Below are 25,358 nucleotides of genomic sequence, written 5' to 3'. Positions count from 1 at the left end.
TAGGGTCATGGGGTCAAGCACCGAGTTGGGCTCTGCACTGAGCATGGAGCCTGCTTGGGATTCTCTCTCTCACTTTCTCTCTCTCTCTCTCTCTGCCCCTCTACCCCCTCCCCCACTCTCTCTCTAAAAAATTGAAAAAAAAACTGTGATTATTTAGGAATCCAATATTTAAATAATAGGATTTATTTTTAATATAATTTTATTGGTATAGGATAAGGGATTTCTAAACTAGCTGATATTATCAGTGGACAGAGAACCAGTTCTGAACTCGGGTTCAGCTGCTCCCCACTCGAAATCAACACTCGACAAACAAGTGATGGTGGGAAACAAAGGATGCTTTATTCAAGGAAGCCAGCGACCTGGGAAGATCGTAGACTAACTTCTCAAAGACCATCTCCCCATCCAGGTGAAGCTGGAGTGTTTTAAAGGAGAAGGCATGGGAGAAGGGAGGGGGGCCGTGTGCAGGAGAAGCAGGCGCCCAGGCAGTTAGTTATGTGTCAACATGACCCTGCACAGACTTGCTGGCCTCTGTGGCACCCGTTTTCGAATGTAGTCTGGTCTTACCTTCTGGGAAAGTTTGGTTCTTTACTCCTTAAGGCCAGAGGCACATACACTTGAAGCAACTTAACTCTTACAACCGGTTGGAGTGCTGTTACAATATCAAGTTAATCAAGACCTCTATGATTTCAAAAGACAGTATAGATTATATCAGTCTCATATTGCTCGGGGATCATTGCTGTGTATAAATAATTGAAACTGTTACAGAGGCCATGAAGTAGATTAAAGCGTGTTCCCTAGAGTTAGATACATGATGTGCGGAGTTCCTTAGCGTGAACCGGACTAGTGATGGTCACCTTGTTACCAATGCACGATAAATATAGAAACCTGGATTAAGCATTAGAAACTTTAATAGCACTTGGGCAGAAGACTCTTTTATGTGTTAAATCTAATAATAAAAAAATCCGGGCTTGAATTTTGCATCCTTTGCCTTTTATTTCATTTTTCTCATAACTCATTGCTCTCGTATTTTTCAGGAGTACCCATCTGGGATGGCTGGGAAAAACAAAAGGGGTTGTTTATCACAGAGTTTGAGAAGCACTGAAGTAGTTTATAGTACACCACTGATAATGTCCTATGAAGTTCTTAGGTTCTCAGGTTCATAGACGTTCCAAATTTTGAAAACTGGCAACTCATCCATGATTGTATAAAAAATTTTTAAGGAAATCAATGTTCATTTTTCCAAAGAGGATTTTTTTTTTTTTTTTAGAGGAACAGCAGGTCTGGGACCAGAAGCTTGTCTGTAAAGTGGCACAGTGCCTGGATCTACACATCCCAAAAGGAGTAGAAAACGAAGTAGATGACAATACCCAAACTTTAACTCCTAGACCCAAATCTTTTCTCTAAAACAAGGAGTTCTGGTGCAAACATCCTGAGGCCTTCCTGCAATAGAGGCCAGGCGGGGGCACCAGGGTACAGATCCCGTGCGTGCCACGCATCCCGCGCCCCAGTGCTCTGCTGGGGGAAAGCCCGACCCAGCAAAGGGCAGGTGCAGCAGGAGCCGGGTGGGTCCCGCGGGACACCTGAGCTACGGAGGGACGACGAGCGTCCGGATTGGCTCGGGTGCGGCTCCGCCCCTCGGCCTACCTCACCCCACACGGGGCCCGGCGCCTAGAGCGCACCGCCGGCCGCGATTGGAGAAGAGCCGGTGACGCGAGGGGAGCACCGTCGGGTCCTGATTGGACAGCAGCGGCGTGGGCGTGGCCGAGGAGCGCTTCTGGTTTCCACTGCTCGCGAGGCAGTGGCTGGTGCCGGCTCCGCGGCAGGGCGGCGGGGTGGGAGACCATGCGGAAAGCGGTGTTGGTCACCGGGGCGAGCAGGTGAGGCGTCCTCGGCGATCGCGGCGGCGGCAGCGGCGGGTCAGGGGTCTCAGGGAGCAGGAAGTACGGGGCGGGCCACCGCCGGCGACCGCCCCCGGGAGCGCGCGTCCCCGGCCTTGCGCGGTGGGACCTCGCGCGAGCACCTGCCCCGCTGTTCCCGGGTCCCCGGCGCGCGACGTCCCGGCGTCCGGCCGCGCAGGGGGCTCGGGAGCCGGTGCCGGAATTGAACGTGACGGCGGAAAAGCAGCCTGGGGGCGTCGCGGGGGTCCTGTTGGTGTCCGGGACAGGGGCGCTCTCCACGCCGACCCCCGCCTCCTGCACCTGGTCCGTCTTGTAGTCCCGGTGTCCTGTCTGTGCAGGACGCTGCACCCCGGATATGTGTCGACACCCGTGAGCAGGAGGACGGGGTGGGGGTGGGGTGTGTCATTCCATCCAGCACAGAGCTGGACGCCTGCACACACTGTTGCAAAACTAACCGTCTTCTGCAAAGTCCCGGGAGGCGCGCACAGCACCATCACCGCCCGTTTCTAGTTATTCCAGGGTTGCCCGCGTGGACTCCGCCCCCTCTGTTTTCTCTTTGCCCTAATGTGAAGAACGTGTGGAGGCGACACCCCCCCCCCCCCCCAGCCCCAGCCATTCTCCTGCCCGTTGCAGTGGGGAGGGATGAAGGCAGGGGATATGTCCAATGTCATCTAAAATCCGTCCACTCGGGGCTACCTAGCCGCATCCCTATTAGCTAAGCCAGCGTGGCAGGTGTCTGTGAGTGGCCTGGTTTAGCGTGTCCTCTCCTCAGTGCCCTGAACAACGGATTCGGGGCTTCCCAAGCTGTCCTTGAAGTGACCCGAGTTGATTTTGTATGTTTGCTTCTTTCGCATACGTTGTGATGGATGCAATTGGATAATTATCGTAAAGACCTGCTATTCTCAAGTGAGGAGGAACAAGTGTAAATATACCTGATGCTCTGTTGGCAAAGCCCAGGCTCCGGCCGCCCCCAGCCAGGCAGGTCTGAATACTGTTCCCACCTACTGTGCAGTTTCAAATGCCTTTTCTAAGGAGTTTATCTCTCCTTGACTCGTCCTCTTTCCTGGTGCCCATCTTGTATTTCCTCTTCCTACCTTCTACTTAATCGCGTTGGGTTTTTTCTCTCCTAGTGGTTACTCGATCTCGTAGTAGTTGAGAGGAACCTGCCTCCTGCCGCGGTAGTGAAAGATCCATCCAGTCCTTATCGGGAGCTGCTCTTGCCCCTGATAGTGGCCACCATACCAACGGGGCATGGAGCCCTTGCCCTTGAGGAACCTAGACAGCAGAGTCAGACATGCACACGGGAAACAGCTCATATGATGCTCTTTTCAGCTCTTGCTGGCGATGCTCTGAATCACGTTCATGAGTGTCGTAACAAGTCCAGAAGGAACCCTGCTCGCAGGTTAATCGCTGCATTGAAAGACAGCTCTCATTTGCAGTGCAGTTATTTGTGGGTGACAGCGTTTGCAGAATGAGAGAAACACACGGGATAGCGTCCTGAGAGAGGGACTGACTGTTCAGTTGGGGTAGGGGGTTCCTTTCTTTTCATAGTTTTTGAGTCTTTTCTCCCCGCCCGGGCCCCTCATCGGAGCTCACGTTGACAAGGTCGGCTCTCTGAACCGGAGGGAAAGGCCTCTGTGGCACCGCCTGAATTAACGCATATTCCGTGTCCGAACTGACCCCCAGTGGCGTTGGCCTCGCCCTCTGCAAGCGGCTGCTGGAGGAGGACCACGAGCTGCACCTGTGTCTGGCCTGCAGGAACAGGAGCAAAGCGGAAGCGGTCCGCGCGGCTCTGCTGGCCTCTCGCCCCCTCGCCGAGGTCAGCATCGTGCAGGTGGATGTCAGCGACCTGCAGTCGGTGTTCCGGGCTTCCCGGGAGCTCAAGCAAAGGTACGCCTCTTGCTGATGGGTTTTCTCTCACCTGATTGCGTCACACAGCGGCGAACAGAATAGGAAAGGGTAGGGAAACCTAGAAAGAAACAGGCGCGGCGCAAGCCGTAGTCGTGCCGGGGAGATCCGTATGGAGCGACTCACCGCACCTTCGTGCTCAGTCGTAATCGTGATTATCTCACGGGGATGAATTTATGAGGACGCCTTGATGTGTGGTCAGTTGCGTGGACAGCAAGGTGATTCCTTTCTGAATGCGGTTTTTGTATCTTTCCTGTGTCACACCTGCATGAAGTAGGTTGGACAGGTGTTGACATTTACCAGGTGAAGAGCCTGAGACGCAGAGATAAGAGGAATGTGGCTGAGAAGGTGGTTGGACTTCCTGTCGGTTGGGTTGGTCTTAGAGCCCACGTCTGCATCCTATTTCTTCGGAGATTTTTTCCCCCACAGGTCCATAAAGATTTGTTCACATCGACACAGTAATTGGCGTATAACAGGTATCTGAGAAATATTTGGTGTATGAAGGAATAGGGTCCTTGGACGTATAACTCCCTAGAAAGTGTGCACAAAATTGCATACAGGTGCACAGTGCATTTGTTTTCTGGGGAAAGATGGCATGCTTTTTTTTTTTTTTTTTTTTTGTAAATTTTAAATTCTAGGAAGAATTTATGATCCAAAAAGGTCAGGAGCCCTGCACCGGTCTGTACTGAGCCCCGGAGATATGTGGAATACTTAATTTTCAAACATTTTTGTCTTTGAGGTCCTTTTTTTTTTTAACTTTTTTTTTAAACATTTATTCATTTTTGAGGGACAAAGACAGAGCAGTAGCGGGGGAGGGGCACACAGAATCCAGGCTCTGAGCTGTCAGCAGAGCCCGACGTGGGGCTCAAACCCACGAACTGTGAGATCATGACCTGAGCCGAAGCCAGACGCTCAATGGGCTGAGGCACCCAGTCACCCCTGTCCTCGAGGTCCTTAAGCCACTTTGTTTCCGCGGACAGTAAAATGATGTCCAGTAAAAACGAGGAAGGTCTTCTTGGTAAAGGCATCTACTGAAGAATGCAATTCGTGTTTTGCATGTGGGAATTGCTGGCCATTTGCCTGTCCCTGTTCCAAAGACACAAGGGACAGGGTGAAGGTGGAAGCCGGCCTTCTTCACCCGGCTCTTCTGGGTGCAGCCTCACCCTGTTGGGAAATCTCACTTCTCACTAGTCCTGAGCTCCTGGAATTTTCTGCCACATCATCCTTCTAAAAAACTGAGAATATCTACATTTCCTATCCTCTGCTCTTCCATAACTTTGACTTTCCAAGTCTGTGAAACCGCTCAATAAAGGTATTTAAAAAACCCTAGCGTCAGGACAGACGTTTCGAGCTCAAATCAGGTTTCAGGCATTGTTTTCCCCAAACCTTCTCAGCCAGCGTGTCTTTTCTGTTTTGTAGAGATTTCGTGGTGTTTCCTCACTTAGCAGAGAAGAGCCTTTGTCCTCAGTTAAGAGTAGCCCGTGCTAGTACAGTTGACTTTCGAGATTTTAAGTTGTAACGTTCATAGTATTGACTTTTCTCAGTTGCCTTCAAAGTTTCAAGATGTTTAGTTATCACAAGCTTCGTGACTTAGCATTTAGTTTGAGTTGTAGTGATTTCGCAGGGATTTGAGGCCGCAGGGCAGTAAGGTAGAAGGGAGCACGAAGGTAATACGTGTCTGCCGTCAGCATTTTGTGCAGCTTTGATGTATTTATTTCATCAGCAGAACAGCTCTTGCTGAGCTGAGTGGTGTCTCCCAAAGTTAGGAAATGATAGTTGTAGCGAGAGTCACAAATTTGGGGATGTGTGCTCGTGTCCAGACATATCCATTACTATGTCAAGAATCTGCTGGGGCGCCCGGGTGGCTCAGTCGGTTGAGTGTCCAACTTCAGCTCAGGTCATGATCTCACGGTTCATGAGTTCAAACCCCACACTGGGCTCTGCGCTGACAGTGTGGAGCCCACTTGGGATCCTGTCTCTGCCCCGACCCTGCTGCTCATATCTGTCTGTCTCTCTCTCAAAATAAATAAATAACCTTAAAAAAAAAGGATCTCCTGCACTTAATGGCCCCAAATGGTTGTCCATGATGGTAGACCCGAGGTAAATTCGAGCCAAAGAGAGCTTGGGAAGGTCCCTTCCGTTGGCTAATTCAGCACCATTCCTGACACCTGGGTTTTCTGGCCGCACGACTCTCTTCTGTAAGCTACGTGCAGAGGAAAACCAGTAAGAAATTGTAGTTCCATTTTATCCAGACTAGAGCACTTAATGTTCCGTCACTTAATCTTTGAGAGTGGTGAGTATGCCATTTTACTGAAGCCAGACCTGAATCTGGCATTCTGGTGCAATTTCCACCCTTTGCTAAACATTTCCTTTCCATTCCTAGCAAGATGTGTTCATGTTCTTAGATGGAAGTTTGCAAATTAGGTGACGGAACATCCAACAATAGATGGGCCCACATGACTGGTGCTTATGTGGATGGTCCAGTAGTATCCACGTCAGCATGTTTAAAAATAATTTTTTATAACTTTTTTATTTTTGAGAGAGAGACAGACAGACAGAGGGTGAACAGGGGAGGGCCAGAGAGAGAGAGGGAGACACAGAACCCGAAGCAGGCTCCGGGCTGTCCGCACAGAGCCCGACGCGGGGCTGGAACTCCCGAACCGTGAGATCCTGACCTGAGCCCAAGTCGGATGCTCAACCGACTGAGCCACCCGGGCACCCCTTCCACGTCAGGATTTTAAACAGTAAATGTAGTAATTAGAGTCATTTGGCTGTTCATCACTTGTAGACTGATCAAGAAATGTTTGTGTGGGATCTGAATTGGTGAGCGTGGATGTATTTTAAGGTCCCAGCTTTAGTAGCTACGGCCCGTGTTGTCTTGGGCTGCACACAAGAGGGCACGGAGACCGTGTAATGCGCAGAAGTCTAGGGGATATTCTGAATATTCATGGTGTCTGTGAGTGTCACGAGGGCAGGCTTGCCCCTAGCTCAAGAGGAGTACACTACATTAAGTCTCACGTGGGGTTTCAATATGAAAGTGCTCCCTCTAGTCCACATTTCACTGTTCTCTCCATGGCGGGTTCCATGACATGTGCCTTCCCCCCATTCAGCTTCCGTAATCTCGTTGTATTCTTGTGAGCCCCCCTCATCTTGTGATACAGAGGAGCCGGCCACGAACAGTGACAGGTTTCCACATGCATCTTTTGCTTCAGTAGATATCTTGGCATTCAGGTTCCAGCATTAATGGATCAGATTGGGCGATTATCAATATGATATAAATTTTACCTATCAACAGGGAAGATGTGACTCTTTTTTTTTTTAATGTTTATTTATTTTTGAGACAGAGAGAGACAGAGCATGAACGGGGGAAGGGCAGAGAGAGACACAGAATCCGAAGCAGGCTCCAGGCTCCGAGCTGTCAGCACAGAGCCCGACGCGGGGCTCGAACTCACGGACCGTGAGATCATGACCTGAGCCGAAGTCGGACGCTTAACCGACTGAGCCACCCAGGCGCCCCTGTGACTCTTTAAAAAAAAAAAAGGCAAAATGTTTCTAAGACCAGAAGGAGAGTTGGTTTAGTAGACCGAGGGTGGCCGTGTGCAGATCCTAATTGGGAGGACGGAGGTGGGAGGAGTGTTGATCTGAGATGTAACTTCAAAACCCAGCCTAGCTCCCCAAATTCTGTTTGCAGCCACCGTCAAAAAAAAAAAAAAAGAATACTCAGATATTTCTTGTGGCTAAAGAGAAACCGTTGAGAAAGAAGTGGGTGTAATGTGTGATGTGTTGTACATTCCCTTCAACTGGCTGTGGCCGCTTTTTTTGGTTCAGAAAGTGTTTTCTGTCCCTCATAGGCTTTCTTTATTCCAGTTGCTCTCGGGATAATGAACCGTCTTATCGTGGTGTTTTCCTTGCAGGTTTCAGAGATTAGACTATGTCTATCTGAACGCTGGGATCATGCCCAACCCACAGCTGAATATCAAAGCGCTTTTCTCTGGCCTCTTTTCAAGGTAATGTTCAATTTCTAGATGAACCCAGTGGAAGGAACCCGTTCCTTTTTTTGCCTGGTTTTGCCCTCGGCAGGTTAAGTTAGGGGGCTGAGGGGCGGTGGAGAAGAGTCGAGACAGGAAGTGTTGCAGCCGCATCGTGAAAGAAAAGCATCCGTCTTTTGTGGGAGAGGCTGGAAGTCCTGGATCTCGGGGTGTTCTAGGTCTCCAGGACATTCCAGACGGCTGGATGTTTCAGAAGGTGCATTTCTAGTCTGCCTGGGTGTGATTAGCAGCAAGAACATTTCAGAATCAGGCAGCATTGTCCGCGAGACTCCAGTGTCCACGAGACCTGCTTTGGAAGTATCTCCCAGCTCTGTGGCAGGTGCTTTGCCCGGGGGGCTGGGAAGCGCGCCCAGCTAAAGGTGCCCCTGGGAGATTCTCCATACGGAGTAGCACAGTGGCTCCAGAAGTGTTTGACCGTGACCTGTAGTAAGAAATATACCTTATTTTGTGACCTCGTGTACTTATAAATAGATACTCATACTCTTTTTGCACGCTCCTTACTACGTTGCTACTTTTATTTTACTTCTCTTCCATCACACACACACACACACACACACACACACACACACACACACACGCTGGTCTTGACCTAATAAGTTGATCTCGTGGCAAATCACCGTGTTAATGTGTTGGGTCCTTCAGGAATTCCCCATAGAAAACTAACCTGTGTAACTTTCGCAGTTAAACATCAGTTTGTGCTGGGGTGAGACATTTTCCCCTTGGCATGGCTGTTATTTCCCCACAGAGGTTCACCTGCACCCCAGTGCGGGAAAAGGTGAAGAGACTTTTAGCAGCAGGTTTTTTGTGTCAGGTTCCTGTTGGTGGTAGGAGTTAGAGGTATGTAAATATGTCTCTGAATTGGGAGAAAGGAAGCATTTTTGCGTCTTAGTATGCACTTACCGTGACACAGTCTGAGAAATCGGTATTTTTATTCTTTTTAAAGAAACCTTTAGGGCGCCTGGGTGGCTCAGTCGGTTAAACGTCCGATTTTGGCTCAGGTCACCATCTCATGGTTCATGAGATCGAGCCCCGCGTCGGGCTCTGTGCTGACAGCTCAGAGCCTGGAGCCTGTTTCGGATTCTGTGTCTCCCTCTCTCTCTGCCCCTCCCCAGCTCGTGCTCTGTCTCTCTGGCTCTCAAAAATAAATAAAACATTAAAAAAAAAACCTTAAAAAAATGTTTACTTATTTTGTGAGAGACAGAGTGGGGGAGGGGCAGAGAGAGAAGGAGAGAGAGCATCCCAAGCAGGCCCCACACGCTGTCAGCACAGAGCCCGACACGGGGATGGAACTCACGAACCGTGAGATCATGACTGGGGCCGAGGTCGAGTCGGCTGCTTAACCAGCGGAGCCACCCAGGAACCCCACGTTTTTATTCCTGATGTTATAGGATCAAGGAAAATGTAGTTTTGGGGCAGGGGAGGGGCAGCAGGAAGCGTGTTTCAGGATCTTCAGTTAAAGAAGCTTTTAAAAGTCATACACTTGTCTTCTCCTGTTTCAGAAAAGTGATTCATATGTTCTCCACAGCTGAAGGATTGCTGACCCAGGAAGATAAGATCACTGCCGACGGGCTCCAGGAGGTGTTTGAGACCAACGTCTTTGGCCACTTCATCCTGGTAAAAAGACTTGAGGCTCATTCGGCCCACGTTAGTGTTGTAACCTTGAAGGCTCACATGGCTGCAGCCCAGGGCTCTTTGTTCAGCTCACAAATTCCTGGCTAGCATTAAGTCGTCGAGTACTTAAATAGGATGATCGCTGTACTCTCTGAAAACATTGCTTCCCTAAAGCAGTGTATTGATACATTAATTTTTTCTTTTGACATTGGCTCTAGAGAGTGGAGGAAAAAGCACGAAAGAGGCACACGGCGTGTGTGTGTGTGTGTGTGTGTGCATGTGTGTGCACGCGTGCGCAGAACTGTGAGAAAGTATACCAGTCCTGTTCTGAATGTTCTTTGACACTGGGCTTGGCATCAGACAGGATGGGGTGGTGGGCAAGCCGTTGTTAAATGGGAATTCATACCCGATCTTTTATTATCGTGACTGCGGATTCTTGGGTGTCTATACTGCGTTACAGTTCCAGGCACGCGCGTGGAGTTAAGCGGGAGGTGTGCAGTTTGCCTGGCTTGTTCAGGGCTCTTGCCTCAGGCTTGACCCCAAGGGACAGCTTTACTGTGCGTGAAGTAATGCCAGACCACGTTGCTGGTTGCCTGTAATTCCTTGGTGTTGCTGGGACTCCTGATGCTGGGTTGGCCAGCGCAGAACCTGTATTTCTGACACCTTTTTATTCGCCGCCACCTGTCTCCACCTTAAGCCTAATTTCCCTTAAAATTGGACCTCTTTCAGCACCAGCCTGTATTTGCAATAAATGAAGGTGTAGCCAAACTCTGGAACAGTATGGACCCGTTCAAAGACATGTGATAAATATTTTGCACTTCTGTGGGACGGCTTCTAGCATTTTATCATAAAGAAGGACTAGCAAGGCATAACGTGTATAGTGTGGTCTCATGTATGCAAACACACAGCAGAAGATGTATCCTCACAGAGTGTAGATAAATGTGTATAATATTTCTAGAATGATACAGGGGAAGCTGGGAGCACTGGTCACCTTGATGAACTCGGGTACCAGGGTATCAGCAAGGAGGGGGAGTTTCATGTTTCAGTCTATAACCTTTAGTGCTGTTTATTTAATGCGATGTGGTGTTACTTTTTCAATGGCAAAAGTTCGTTAACACGTAAAGTCAGAACGGGATTGAATTCTTGTCTGGTCTTTGTTTTTATACCTTTCCACAGATCAGTTATCTAGTATTTCCTGTATCTTTTTATAATACTCGTTCTTTGCCCTCTTCTTGAATTATTAAATTAATCGATAACAATAGAAGATAATTATTGCTATTACGACTCTGTGAGTTTTTTGATGAGTCTAGTGTTTAAAAATTAGGTTGTTCAGAAGATCAAGCATTGGGGTCATCTGGGTGAGGGGAATGGCGGAGGAGAGTGGTGGCCGTGGGCAGAGTTAGCATAGGTGTCCTGGTGACACGACCCAGCCTGTGGATCCTTTGACAGGTGGGCAAGGCAGCTGGAGTTTGGAAATTGATTTGTCTAATAAAATAATCAGGAGGCTTAGAATGCTTCCCACTGTCTTCAAATAGGTTTAAGAATCTTACCACTTTCTATGGAACACAAACTTGGATTCTAGTTTCCAGGTGTCAGTGCATTTTATAAATGGATCCATCCCAAGTTTGATCCATATGCAACATGACCAAACTTTTAGGATCGTTACAAAGTATAGAGGTAATTTCCGTGAAGTTCCAAGCACAGAGTGGTACCAGTTAACTTGATTTAATCTCGGGTTTTTGAGTTTCTTTGCTTGCATTTGATTTATTTGTTCATCACAAATGTGGATGGAGCGCATCTGGAAACTTTCCTAGGTTTTTCTTTAGTAAGTTTTTTGTTTGTTTTCCAATAGTTTGATTTACAGAATTATTGCAAATATAGTACAGAGAGTTCCTGGACCCCCAGTTTCCTGTCTTATTTAACACCTTTCCTTGATGTAGTACATTTGTTGCAATCTGAGAACCAACATTATTATTAGCGGGAGTCCAAACTTCATTCAGATTTCTTCAATTTTCTAAGATCCCATCTTGGATACCACAGTACATTTAGTAGCTGTCCCCTTAGGTTCCCCTTGGTTGTGACAGTTGTTCAGACTGCCCTTGGTTTTGATGACCTTGACAGTTTTGAGGATCACTGCTGAGGTATTTTGTAGGCAGCCCTCAGTTGGGATTTGTCTGAAGTTTTTCTCGTGGTTAGACTTGAGTCATGTGTGGGAGGAGGACCACAGAGGTTAAGTACCATTCTCGTCACATAATATCAAGGGTGTGAACTGTCAACGTGGCTTATCAGCATTGATGTTCTCTTCCATCCCCTGGCTCAAGGTAGTGTCGGTCAGGTTTCTCATTGTCAAGTTCCTCTCTGGTTTTTCTCTCCTTTTCCATATTGTACTCTTTGGAAGAGAGTTAGTGTGTGTAGCTCACACTTAAGAGGTTGTGTTTGACCCCCTGAAGGGTCGATTAGCTACCTAAATTATCTGGAAGCTTTCTGCAAGAAAGATTTGTCCGTTCCCCGTTTAATTCTTTTTTTTTTTTTTTTTTTTTTTTTTTTTTTTTAACATTTATTTAGTTTTGAGAGAGAGTGAGTAGGGTCGGGGCAGAGAGAGAGAGGGAGACACAGAATCTGAAGCAGGCTCCAGGCTCTGAGCTGTCAGCACAGAGCCTGATGCGAGGCTTGAACTCATGAATCATGAGATCATGACCTGAGCTGAAGTTGGATGCTTAACCAACTGAGCCATCCAGGCGCCCCCCCCCCCTCCCCATTTAATTCTTTATTCAATCATTTCTTAGTCGATTTGATCTCAAAAAAGCTAAAAAAAATCATTTATTATATTCACGTGGGCTTGTGGATACTCATTTCCTACTTTGAGTTGTAAATACTGTATTTTGTGCAAAAAAAAATGATTTGCTCAAGTTGTGTCCCTTTGGGCCATTGGGGGTGCTCTCTGTTGGACCCTGCATGTCTTTGATGTAGCCTCATTGTCATGGTTTCCCGTTTATGTTTTGAGCATGCCCGTTCTGGCACTGCACGATGCTGTGGGCTCATCGGTACATTTCCTGCCCCAGTCCTAGAATCCGCGTTTTCTCTAAGGAGATCTGGTTCCTCTTGCTGGACAGTGGTATTAGAAACCAAGATTCGAGGGCTCGTTGCTATTGATGCATCAGTAGCTTCTAGGCTGATGGAGCAGGGAGAGAATCCGTGCATAGTAACCCGTGTATATGTTAGTATATGTTATAGTGATGTTATAGTAGATGTTATAAATATTTTTATATGTAACCATCTGTATCTTTATGAAGCTAAACATCAGTTCGTCTGATGTCTCGAACTCATTTCCACATGGATCATTCTGGCCTCCTCTCTCGCGTGTCTGTAAGAGCCGCCCCGGCAACGACCTACCTGTTCAGTCGCAGCATACATTTATAGAAGTTTCCCGCTTGTTACCCTGTACGCCTCCGGTAGATTTTGATCCATTTTTTGTTCCTTTTTTGTTCTTTTTTAAATCCCCTTCAGATTCAGGAACTGGCACCTCTCCTCTGTCACAGTGACAGTCCTTCCCAGCTTATCTGGACATCGTCTCGCAATGCAAGGAAATCGAATTTCTGCCTCGAGGACATCCAACACAGCAGAGGCCAGGAGCCCTACAGCTCCTCCAAGTACGCGGTTGACCTGCTCAGCGTGGCTGTGAACAGGAACTTCAACTCGCGGGTGAGTCCTGTCTCCGTGACGCAGACATGGCAGGGTGGTGATTTCTGAACTACAGTTGATTTCTTGGTCACCTTGGCTTTCTGTTAACTGTTGTCACTTAGAAGATGCAGTACTGTTTCTTGAGCAGGATTGCCGTGAAGACAAGGGAAGACATGAATAGGAGTGACAGGTGGTGCGTGTAAAAGTTTTAGGGCAGAGATAATTAGCTCCTGGCCTTGGGTACACGGGCATTCATTCGCCGTCCCGTAGCTCCTCGGCAGCTCTGGCTTCCGCAGCAGAACGGGACCCACGAATGATGCGAGTACCTACTGTGAAGCACCTGCTGCGTTTCAGGTGCTGTATCCTTACCTGTGTGTGTCATTCAATGCCTTTCCTGTCCCAGGGACAGTGCGGACAGTAGGTCTGAGTATCCCCATCTTCAGATGAGGGTTAGGTGATTGCCCCCAGCCGTCACGCACAACTCGTTGCTAATGGTAGAGCTCAGAGTTGAGCCCAGGGCCGTGTGACTGTAGGTTGGAATTTTCCCACTAAACCATGTCCCAGTGTCTGCCATATCAGGTGCTACAGGACAGCCAGGGGTGACAAAGCCTTCTGCACAGTGGGCTTGGGTGACGCTCCAGAGCTCTGTCTTTATGAGGACGCTGGGTTTAGGGGGTGTGTCTTTGCAGAAGGCAACCCTTGTCAGTCTCACTGGCTCCTTGTGGCCTCTGTGGTCTGGAACTCACTGCTGCTCTGAATGTCTCTCTTGTTCGGGTCTAAAATCTTAACTGAAAATCTCCAGTCTTTCCCATGGCATTTTCCTTTGTTTGCTTTGACTCTGCTGTTTGAGTGTGGGACTGTGGGGAAATTTAATTCCACTAATATTTACAAAAGACCTACCACGTGTAGGGCACTGGGCCAGGCTTAGGGTTGCAGAGAAAGGAGAGAGAAAAAGATAACCAAGGAGCTGTCTGCCCTTGCCGGACCTTCTCTGATGATACGTCAGAAATAGTCTAAGGCTTTTTTTTTTTTTTTTTAATTTATTTATTTCTGAGAGAGAGCACACGCAGATGAGAGGCAGAGAGAGGGAGACAGGATCTGAAGCAGGCTCCGCACCGTCAGCGCAGAGCCTGATGCAGGGCTCGAACTCGTGAACTCTGAGATCGTGACCTGAGCCGAAATCAAGAGTCAGCCAGTTAACCGACTGAGCCACCCAGGCGCCCCCATAGTCTGGGCCTTCTGTGATAGTCTAGACCTGGTTTATTCTGGAATGGACACCTTGTCAGGTGGAGCTCTCTCTTCTGTGGTCCGGGTCCTAGAACCGTGCCTCTCAGTGAAGAGTCGAAGCTGAGAACGTTCCCCTAGAACCGGATTGGAATCCTTGGACAAATTATCTCATCTCCCCGTGCCTCAGTTTCCTCATCTGAAAAACAGTGCCTGCTTCACAGATTCGTTAGGAGGGTTGAAGAGGGGCCGGGTGTGATGCAGTCGCAGCCGTGGTCTCGGAATGAGCTTGTGCGTGCACGCGTCTGCACGTGTGTGCACACGAGGGTGTGCCTGCCCACACGCACATGTCGGGTTTGCAGGTGTGTGCAGATGTGAATGTGATCGTGTAGGTGGTGTGTGCACGTGTGGAGGTGCCCCGGGTGTACAGAAGGCGGGTGGTCTATGTGTGTGCACCTGTGCTTGTACGTGTTTGTATGGCCATCATCATCAGGATTATTATTGTTATTATTATTTCTTGAGTCCGTGTGTTGGTCTAGTTGTTAGCCTCCTTCTGAGGTTTCTTGAGATGTTTAAAAAGTTGTCACAACTGCTTGTTTCTGGCAGCTCCCTTTTGAGGACAAGGTCAGAGTGGATTAGCTGCTCTTTTCATAAAATGCTCTGGGACTTTGCGTATGTTTTAATTGTCCAGTAAGCTTTGGGATTTCATCTTTTACAAGAAAGGGAGTTTTGGCTAATGCTGCTGCCTTCTAACATCTGTATGATTGGTTTTCCTTTTTTTTATATATACATTTATTTATTTTTGAGAGACAGAGACAGAGCATAAGTGGGGGAGGGGCAGAGAGAGGGGAGACACAGAATCTGAAGCAGGTTCCAGGCTCCGAGCTGTCAGCACAGAGCCCGACGCGGGGCTCGAACCCACGGACCTCGAGATCATGACCTGAGCCGAAGTCAGACGCTTAACCGACGGAGCCACCCAGGCACCCCGAAAGAACTCCATCCTTTTAAAGGCTCGTAGCACTGGAAATGCTGGCGGGTCCGTGCAGGCTACTTGGTAGAGTTTAATCGTTCATTAATGACCCGTCACATGCGTCTCCGAACCACTCAGGTCCTCACAGCTGATTCCCTATGACGTGTGGGGGGACCGTGTTCTTGGACGAGGCTGCCTCCTTGTTTGTTTCTTTTTGTTGCTCAACGTTAGAACATCACGTGTCTCAGGGACCTTGGGTTTCAGTTCACAGATTTCTTCGCTTAGGACTGAGTAGGCCCTGACTTCCTAGCTAGCTGCCAGAATAAGAAATCCTCCTCAGCTATCTGCGGGGGGGGGGGGGGGGCTATGTTACTTTCCTGGGGAGAATTTGGGGTTGCTGATGAGTCCAGGCTCCTAACTGTTTTCAGGGGACCTGTGGTGGACCACAGGATCCCCGGGCATTGGATTGTCTGTGGCAGGCGCCACCAGACCTCTGCAGCTCTGAATAAAGAAAGCAAAACTCTAGCTTCTGTTACCCAGGGCGCTTTCTGTCCACTGACCAGTTGGTGGTACACTGATGTGTCCTATTTTCTTTTAAAAGAAAACATAAAATTACAAGTGAGAAAAGTAGGAGTTAAAATGGTCAGCAGCTACGTGAGGTAAAATGTAGTAAAAATTGACCTGAATAAACTAGCAAGACGAATCCCAGTGCTGCGGGGATTAGTAAAGCCCGCACAGGGCCCTTCCTGGTAGCTGGGCTCTCTTCCCAGGGCAGATCTTTCTAAAATGACAGGGGCTGGCTGCGCGAGCGGTGTCTTTGTGGCGCCACACGCAACCCTCCATTCCCCTCTCACGGCACGAGCTCCCCCCTCTAGCCAGAGGTGTGCTTCTTATGTGCCTGCGGGGGGCAGACCCAGGCTTTTAGGTTTGGCTGTCTGTGACGTGTAGACCAGAAACTTCTTGAAGGCAGACACCGTACTGGAAATGTCTTCTTCATCTTCAGGACTTACTACGCTCAATAAACTGGCCTTCGATTACGCCAACACGTCGCAGACTCCGGTAACCAGATCCTGCTTTTCTCTTCCAGCCTCTAGCATGGCTGTTCTTTGTACTGGGAGTTTCTTGAGAGCAGAGACCCTGTCTTAACTAGCTTTTGCATCCTGAGTGCCTCTCCGTAGCAAGCTCTCCGCACGTGATTCTTACGCCGAAATGGCTTGCCCACCTTCGAGGGCAGCTCAGAGCACAAACCCTCCGCGCCCTGGCTTCCTGGCTCATTGGCGTCTCTCCTGCATTCAGGAGCATGTAGATGGGCTGCGTTGGTATGCACGGAATTTGAGTCTTACGACTGCTCCTGTCTCTGCTCCCAGGGTCTGTATTCCAGTGTGGTGTGCCCGGGTACCATGGTGACCAATATGACGTGTGGAATTCTCCCTCCCTTTGTGTGGACACTGCTGATGCCAATCATATGGCTGGTGAGTGACAGACACTTCTGCTCCTACTTTCTCTTCGACTGGGGACCCAAAAGGTGTGTTTAAGGGTTGGGAAATGATCTAAGCAGTTGAACCAGAAGGTGGCAGGGTTTCACTTTGTCGGAGGTTCCTTAGTAAGGAACCTCTACGTCTCCCGCAGCACCACCCATCTGAATGGCCCCTTCTCTTTAAGGGAATGAGCCTTTGATCATGCATCGTAGCTCCCAAGAGTTCTAGGATGGCATTATTTGGGGAAATCTGTGTTAGGTGACGTTAAAGTGGATTTCTCTGAGCTGTCAATGCATTGAAAGTTCCCACAAGAAGGGAATGGCTGTGCATTGTGTGACCACGGAACCATGTTTTTGCTCATTTGTTTTTGTTTTGCGCTTTGGGCACGTGGCAGGACCAGAGTTTCCACAGTACACGTTAGAAAATGCTTGCTTACGGGAAAGGTTTCTCTCTCGCAGAGCTCTGGCAGAAAACGTCCTTCTGTTGTGGCAGGCAAGGGGAAAAGATGAGAAGGAAATACGCTTCCCGTGTTAAAAGTGGCTGGCTCAGAGTGATGGCGATTATGTGATATTTCTTTTCTAGACTTGTGATACTTAAGTGTTCAGTGATACGAAATGCAAGTTAACCTTTTTTCAGTATGTGAGTGAATAATGCTTTGGTGACTCCTCTAAATCACCACAAAATAACTGTCGTTTTCTTTTCCTCAGCTTCGCTTTTTTGCAAATGCTTTCACTTTGACACCGTACAATGGAACAGAAGCCCTGGTAGGTCGCTAGAGTTGCAGTACCTTGTACGGTCGCTAAGCAGATATAAATGTATTTACGTACGTATTTTAAATGTTTACTTATTTTTAAGAGAGAAGGAGTGCGAGCGGGGGAGGAGCAGAGAGAGGAGGGACAGAGGATCCGAAGCAGGTTCCGTGCTGACAGCAGAGAGCCCGATGTGGGGCTGGAACTCACGCACCGTGAGATCGCGGCCTGAGCCAAAGTCGGATGTTCAACCGACTGAGCCACTCAGGTGCCCCAGAGCTGATATAAATTGCAGCTCACTGATAGTGGAAACAATCTCAACGGAAAGGATAGGCTATGTAAATCATCAGCGTCCTGTTTTGGACTAAGGGGGACCATAAGGCCGAGCGCAGAGTATTAGGAGTGAAGTTTAAGTTTAGTATCCACCGTAGCCCCGGACACCATGGTTGTAGGGACAGCACGTCTGTGGAAGCAAAGTCCGCCAACAGCTAGAGAGCAGAGCAGCGGAATACTACAGGGGCAGGCAGAGCAGGATGGTCGCCGGGCCCTCGGTTCCATGGAGAAGGTCATCTTGCAGGCCAAGAGTACAGGTGACACAGTCCAACTCCCGTTTCCTTATACGAAGATTCTCTTTCCTCTGTTTAAATATTAGAGAATCGGTTTGTTGCTTTGTTAGAAAACCAGTGCGTTTCCTTAAATCACACGTGACAAGTGGATCCCATGTGGCAGACATGATTAACTATGGAAGTGCTGTCTCTGAGGGTTTGTCAACCCAGGGCCCAAGGGTGCCCTCTGCTAACGGATCCGAACTGTCACACGAGATGAAGCTTATCTGTCCTCTGTCACTGTAGTGCTTGTACTTAGCAGCCTCTTAAATCTTGGCCGAGTTGAAATTAACCAAGGAAAACATGAAAGAAATTGGTTGCCACTCTTGTTTTGGTAAACGTTGCAGAAATGAATGCATTTATTATAGGGACACAAATTGATTGTAGAAGCAAGTGCTTTTAAGCCACTTCTAATGAGTCCTTAATATATTTGCCAAAGCATTAGAGACAATGTGATTACTCATTCACATCCCAGATACTGAAAATCAGGTGTGGCGGTCAAGTATATACTGAGCGTCGGCGGTGCGAGGAACACTTAGAAGACAAAACCTCCAGGTACTAAGGCGCTTAGAGTCGTATTTGGAAAAAAAGAGAATGTCGAAAATAAAAATAGGCGAGAAAATAAGACGTTCTGTCATCGGGTGGTAAGTCCTCAGACTAATCACCGGGGAATCAGTGGGAGCCGGGCTGGTTGAAGCAGACTTTGCTTCCTTGGTCTGGGCTCTGAGGGATAAGTTGGCTCTGGATAGGACAGCCTGACCCACGTCACAGTTTAAAGAAATCCGTTGTGACCCTGCTGTTTTTTCCTAACATGTCGGTGGATGAGTCAGTATCCCCCTGACTGCCATTTAGTGATGGTTGTAGATGCTGGTGGATGTGGATGGATGGGGATTTGGGTACAGCACACGTGCAGGAAGGATCTCAGGTGAGATTCACCTCCTTACGTGGGCTAAGCCGGAGTGGCCAGAAGCACAGTGGTTGAGGGCGTGGACTCTGGAATTCTACGGGTTCTCTTCAGATCCCACGTCTCCGGTTTCTGGCTGCGAACGCCGGGGCACATGTTTTCATTTGCTTTTATCATTATCTGCAAAACAGGAATTCCAGGCACGGACGAGAGGAAGCTTTACTATAAAGGGTTTTGTGTGTTTCAGCGTTAACGATTTCAAAGAAAACTGTCCTAATGAAAACAGTATAGTTCTGGCAGCTGCATGGACAGGTCAGTGGAGTAGAATAGGAAATTCAGGACAGGCCCCCAGCACACAGGCATCTAGTATATGACAACGATGGCCTTCCAAATTAGTGGGAGAGAGGGGTTATTCTGGAAATTGTGCCAAAAAATAGAATAGGATCTTCATACCTCACACCCAAATAAAACTCTAGATAAATTCAAAGATTTACAGACGACGGAGTTAAAATATATAATGACTAGAAGGAAATATGGGGGACGTTTCTAAATCGTCTAAGAGTGTGGGGGCATCCTTACTCCCAGGAACAGACTGAACATTTTGATTAAATAAAAGTAATCAAATTTTGTGTGACCCAAATCCTCACTGTAAATCTACTCCAAAGACTAACCACGATGCCCAAGAAAAGGTACCTGGCACTCATATCACAGTAACAGGTTAAGTTTCTTCCTGGTTAAGGAGCTTCAACAGTCCAGAGAAACAACAACCTATTGGAACAGTGGGCAAAGGGTGTGAACAGAGAGTTCTTAAACTGTCTTAATCACACGGAAAGGTGCTCGACCTTACTCATACTAGGAGGCAGCCCCCTTAAGGCTGTAATGAGATGGTTTCTCAACTCTGATCAGCAAAGATTAGAAAGTTTGGTACCGCGCTGTCCTGCCAGGGGCGTAGAGAGAGAGCGTTCTCCCATCTAGCCAGGGGGAGGGTTGACTGACGTAGCCTGGATCAAGGACTGTTGGGCAAGATCATTCAAAATAACACACGCACGTCCCCTTGACCCAGAAATTCCATCATTGGTATTTATCTTACAGATGTTCTCAGACTTCGATCATTCACTGCAGCGTGGTTTGTACTAGCAGAGACTGGAGACAGCGTGTATGTCCATCCTTTGGAAATTGATTGTGTACATTACATCCTTGATTGATTGTGTCAATTTCCATCCATGAGATAGAACGCTGTTTCTTTAAAAAAGAATGAAAGAGCTCTCTATTTACCGAGTTGAAAATATCTCAAAGGGCTGTTGTTCAAATGAAAATGGCAAAGTATCGAATAGTATACATTTGGCTTCCATTTGAGTAAGAGAAAAGAATATACAAGCTTTTAAGCAAATACCTTTTCTTTGGAGGAATATGTAAGATACTAGCTTGCTTCCAGAGGGGAGAGCTAGGTGGCTGGAAAATTGTGAAGGTAGGGAGACTTACTTTTTACCAGTACGTCTCCTGAATGGTGTTCAAGTTCAGGCCTGTTAAGAACGTGAAATAACGTAACAATATATCGCGTACTTACTGTGGCATGAGCTGAGGATCAACTCTGAAAAAGCCGGTCTCCATGCCGTGAACTTCAGTTTGGGATTAAGGGGAGAGATGGCTAAAACACAAGGGTTTCTTTGCTTTAAATAAATTTTCAAAGAGGACTATTAAGCAGATTGCCTACTTCCTTCTGGGTACAGTAGTGGCTCATGAAGACGTTACAGTTCGCTGATGATATTCAAGAGAAGGTTTAGAGTTTGTTTGGAGCTTGGTAAAGTGCTGATTATCAATCCCCACCAGCCTCACTCATGTCGGGCAGAAGAAGAAAAGAATCATGGACACCCTCTTCCTTCCTAGGTATGGCTTTTCCACCAAAAGCCCGAGTCTCTCAATCCCCTGACCAAATACCTGAGCGCCACCACTGGCTTTGGAAGCAATTACGTAATGACCCAGAAGGTAAATGTGTTTACACTGTGGCTCGGCTGCTGAACTGGCCCTCATGGCGTCCCGGCTTCCCTTCCCTCGTTTCCCGTTCTGGTCACTGGCATCTCACTGGCCTGTTTTCCTTTCCATCTGCTCCCTCCTGCCTCCTGCCTCCGGGCCTTTGCATGTCCTCTGCCTGAATGTTTACCTCTTCTTTCAACTGACGGACAATTTCTGCTTATGCTTGAGACCTCGGCTTGTGCCTCAGCCCTGTGTGACCCGGTAGACCAGGTCCAGTGCCTCCGTCGCAGGCTCTCTTGACATCTCATACCTCTTCTGTGTAGGATTCATTCAACGCCGGACTTCTCTGGCCAACTGTAAGCTCTGTGAGCAGGAGGATTATACCCCCTTTGCGAGCACGTTGCCTCGCGTGTGATAGGTGCTCAATAGATGTGCTGCAACGTGGGTGAAACGTGAAGCGTCTGAGTGAAGTTAACTTCCCTTTGGGTGTTCAGTTCTGCTCGCGACAGTTACTGGCTTCTGTGCATTGGTGTTTTCAGGAGGCAGGGGATGAACTGTGGGAAAAAAGCCCAGAGTGCTGTTTTTTAGACTCCGTATAGTCTTTCCAGAAAGAAGTCACACATGGAGTGACATAGGAGAAAAATAGGGAAATTTCTTCTGAACTTACAGAACTATTTTTGTTGTATTTTTGTCCCTGTTAGCAAGGTTTATTTCAGCCTCCCATTTCCCACTGCCTCATTTACGTGGGAGGCATTGGCATAAAATAAAATGAGATGGAGGCAGACCAGTTACCCCAGCGATGTCGCATAATCGGCGGTGGTCTTGTCTGTGTGAGGAACGTGAGGCCTAAGGGGACTGTGCTCTCGCTTCCCATGGTGTCTGTTTACTAACAATGAACCTCTGAACCTCCAGCGTTTTCCAAAATATGCTCTGTGGGATTCTGGTTCCTTGAGAAGATTTGCAAAAAGCAGTTTGTCAGCCAAGTTTGAGAAACGCCTCGTATTTTACTCCCCCTTTTCCGAGGCCTCCACGATGCACACTGGCCCAGGACAGGCTCTGAGAAGTTGCTGCAGTTCGTGTGTGTGTGTGTGTGTGTGTGTGTGTGTGTGTGTGTGTGTGTGATGTCTCATCCTGCTGTTTCTGTTTCCTGACTCTATGACTTGTTTTTCCCTTCAAATTTTATGTAACACTTCATAGTATCCTGAAGAAGAAATCCTTGGGAATTGTATTGTAAGTTAGTAAGCTTCCTTGTTTACAAATTTTTGTTTTCTTTACATTTGTTCAGTTTTGAGAGGCAGAACGTGAGCAGGGGAGGAGCAGAGAGAGAGAGAGGGAGACACAGAGTCCAAAGCAGGCTCCAGGCTCCGAGCTGTCAGCTTCAGTGCCCCACACGGGGCTCGAACCCACGAGCCACGAGATCATGACCTGAGCCGAAGTTGGATGCTTAACCGACTGAGCCACCCAGGCGCTCCAATAAGCTTCCTTTTAAAAAGGCCCTTAGAGGGAATGCCTTGTTTATGAACGGGGAGAAAATGTTTAATTCCATACACCAAAATATTTTACTGGCATTTCATTGAAATGCATTGGAGAAAGTGTTTTAAATGTTGATTAATTCAGAGAAGTCAGCTTTCTCCTCTGTTCAGAGGTGGGGTTGAAGGAGATCTCGAACACCTCTTCCAGTTCCATTATGGAAAAATGCTTGACAGGGTTTAAAATGAATGTAAATGTTATTTCCAAAATGTTAAGTTGTCTTTGATTTTCAGCCTCTCAGCTCTGGGAAGAAAGAGACTGTTTTTTTCCGAAGTTTAGAATCGGTGTTGACCTGAAAAGAGACACCACTTTATTTTACAGGGGGTGAAAGCTTGCTTTTACATACAGTGTATCACTTAAAACAGAAGAGTGTGAAATAACAGCAGGTTAAACAAGATGAAAGCTTAGATTTCTTGCGCGTAAAAGCAGTTTTGGAGAGAGGTAGTGTTGGGCCGGTCTGGCACCCCCCAAATTGTCAGGTCCCCAGGGTCCTTCCGTCACCCCTCTACCGTCCATAACGTGTGACGCTCATTCTTATGGCTCAAGAGAGCAGTACAGAAGCAGGGAGAAAGGAAGGGATGCCCATGCCTGTAAAGGAGACTCCTGGGCAGTACGACATGCTTCCACTGAGACCTCGCTGGCCAAAGCGTGAATGCATGGCACCCAGCATCTTCAATGGAGCCTGGGCATGTGGGCTTTTATCTGGAGGGCAGTGCGCCCAGCTGAAACTAGGGCTCCGTATGAAAGAAGGTGGACATTAGGTAGATGGCGGTTTGAGTTCAAAAAAATCTTTTGATCTTTCTGTTTTGTCCTTATATGACAGTCGGTTGATGTCTTCTGTTACTGGATGCACAGGGGTTAGCGGGGAGAGAAAAACCAGACCTTTCAGTCTTGCTGGGCAAGGGCAGCGTCGGGAGGTTTGGTGAGTGCTGGAGTTTGGTCTTAACACGTCCTCAGGATCTCAGAGTCGGAAACCCCGGCCCTGTTCTCTTGTTTCCGGTTCTCTAATGTATGTTGAAGGCCTTCCTTTTACACAGAGCCCATTTGTTTCATTTTTCCTCTCTGGTCATCGCTGTCTTCGCTTCTTTTCTAGATGGACCTAGATGAAGACACCGCTGAAAAATTTTACCAAAGCTTACTGGAACTGGAAAAGCACGTTAGGGCCACCATTCAAAAAAGAAATCATCAGAGCTGACCGTTATCCCCTCAGAAACACTGTGTGCCTTCTGTGCATTCTGGACTTCCATTGAGTTGGATGATGTGCACTTTTGGGAGACCATGAACTAGAAGGGTCTCTTTTCCTTCCTTTCAGGATTCTAAGACTGTGTGTGTGTGTGTGTGTGTGTGTGTGTGTACACATGAGAAAAAGATGGGTAAGTAAAATATCAGTTACATAGTCTCCAGGATGGTGTCACAGCAAAATTGTGCGAGGGTCACCCAACCAAGTATGTGCTCATTGGTTCTGCCAACTGGAGCCCAAGGCCCACGGCGTGGGATGAGGTGTGGACCCGAGTAGCCGTGACACAGGCACTCGCTGGTCTTCCACTTGGCCTGCTCGAGCAGGAGAAAGTACCGATCGCCCTCTGAGCGGTAATCTGAGCTGTGTCCCTTTTCTTGTGAACGGTTTTCTTAGGTCTTGTACCCGATTTCTTCCTCCACATGCTGCTTCTAAAAATCCTGACTTCGTTAGAATCCTAACAGTCCTAATATAGATACCCGTGTAGTTCATCGCAGGAACAGAAGTGTCTTTGTGTTTGCACCACTTGAATCCTGTCTTCTTTTGAAAGTGTCTTTTACTGATGTTGAGGTGGCCTGTGTTAATACCGCGCCCGACCCTTAGCACCATTTGCAAATTGGTTCGTTACCGACCAACCTGTGTTCGTGATTATATTTTAACATTGGCACACTTGCAGCAAAACGTGATTTACTCACGTTGTTTCAAATTTTCCAACTGAATAATTGCCGGTGAGCTATCTGCTGGTGTCAGCAGCAGCTGGAAGTGGTTAGGACTCAAGTTTGCGTGACGTGAAGACAAAATGCTATGAGATGCCTAGATGGTTTTGCCCCGAATACAACCAGCACCCTACCGGGATTGTAATAAAGCGAGCAAAAGTTTGAATGACTTAATAAAAGCAAAACAGGTTCTAGAAATGTCATTTCTATACATTCTACGTACGGATTTTGGTTGTGGTTTCTCTAATTTGGTTGCTAGAGATGCCGTTGATGCCGTTAAACATTCTGTGCGTGAAGAGAAGGACCGAATGGTTCTGCCCGCCCCCCGGTGTCTTTGGGGCTGGACAGTGGAGGGCAGGCTGGGTTGAACTCTCGCAGCCACTCACACTGCGAGTTTGCAGGAAGCACTTCATTGTGGATCTCGGGCTCCACATCAGGGAAGTGGAGTAGTTAGCCTCCTGCTTCCTGTGGTCACGGGTGTGGAGGGACATTCAATGCAATAACACATGGGAATGAATAAAGAGCATTTCTTGAGAATGGTGACAGTATGTTTTTTTTTAATGTTTATTTTGAGAGAGAGAGAGACGGAGAAAGAATGTGAGCGGAGGAGAAGGGGAGAGGGGAGAGAGAATCCCGGGCAGCCTCCACGTGGGGCTCGAACTCACAAACTGTGAGGTCATGACCTGAGCCAGAATCAAGAGTCGGATGCTCAACCGACCGAGCCTCCCGGGCGCCCCAACCATACAGTTTTTATCAGAGATCAACAGGCCGGAACATCCTGGTTCAAATGATGCCACGTACGGTGATGACTGTCTGTGTCCCAT

General features: G+C 48.0%; 1 protein-coding gene across 7 annotated transcripts; it reads left to right on the top strand.

The window, feature by feature from the left end:
* Nucleotides 1–1,751: 1,751 nt before the first annotated feature.
* On the top strand, nt 1,752–25,071 carry HSD17B7 (hydroxysteroid 17-beta dehydrogenase 7). 7 transcript variants are annotated; one of them, XR_014136449.1, is made up of 11 exons: nt 1,752–1,877; nt 3,585–3,788; nt 7,721–7,813; nt 9,355–9,469; nt 12,974–13,168; nt 16,709–16,813; nt 17,527–17,583; nt 20,965–21,063; nt 22,249–22,281; nt 23,405–23,503; nt 23,675–23,775. XR_014136449.1 is itself a non-coding variant. In XM_060644459.3 (9 exons), the coding sequence occupies exons 1-9, from the start codon at nt 1,843–1,845 to the stop codon at nt 23,774–23,776; spliced, it is 1,005 nt and encodes a 334-aa protein (XP_060500442.2). In that variant the 5' UTR covers nt 1,752–1,842; the 3' UTR covers nt 23,777–25,071. The 7 variants fall into 7 exon arrangements, 4 of the variants coding, with proteins under 4 accessions (XP_060500442.2, XP_060500443.2, XP_060500445.2 ...); XR_014136450.1 differs by lacking the exon at nt 17,527–17,583; XM_060644459.3 differs by lacking the exons at nt 22,249–22,281; nt 23,405–23,503 and having other exon boundaries at nt 23,675–25,071.
* Nucleotides 25,072–25,358: the final 287 nt, after the last annotated feature.

Source organism: Panthera onca, chromosome F1 (genome assembly GCF_046562875.1).
Source record: "Panthera onca isolate mPanOnc1 chromosome F1, mPanOnc1 haplotype 2, whole genome shotgun sequence".
NCBI lineage: Eukaryota > Metazoa > Chordata > Mammalia > Carnivora > Felidae > Panthera > Panthera onca.
Note: the sequence above shows the minus strand (reverse complement) of the source record. Positions and strands in the feature narration are given on the sequence as shown.

Coding starts and splice junctions, on each gene's coding strand:
- HSD17B7 (XM_060644459.3), top strand. CDS start 1,843: ATGCGGAAAGCGGTGTTGGTCACCGGGGCGAGCAG. Junction 7,814..9,354: donor TTCTCTGGCCTCTTTTCAAG/GTAATGTTCAAT, acceptor CTCCTGTTTCAG/AAAAGTGATTCATATGTTCT. Junction 21,064..23,674: donor ATTACGTAATGACCCAGAAG/GTAAATGTGTTT, acceptor CTTCTTTTCTAG/ATGGACCTAGATGAAGACAC.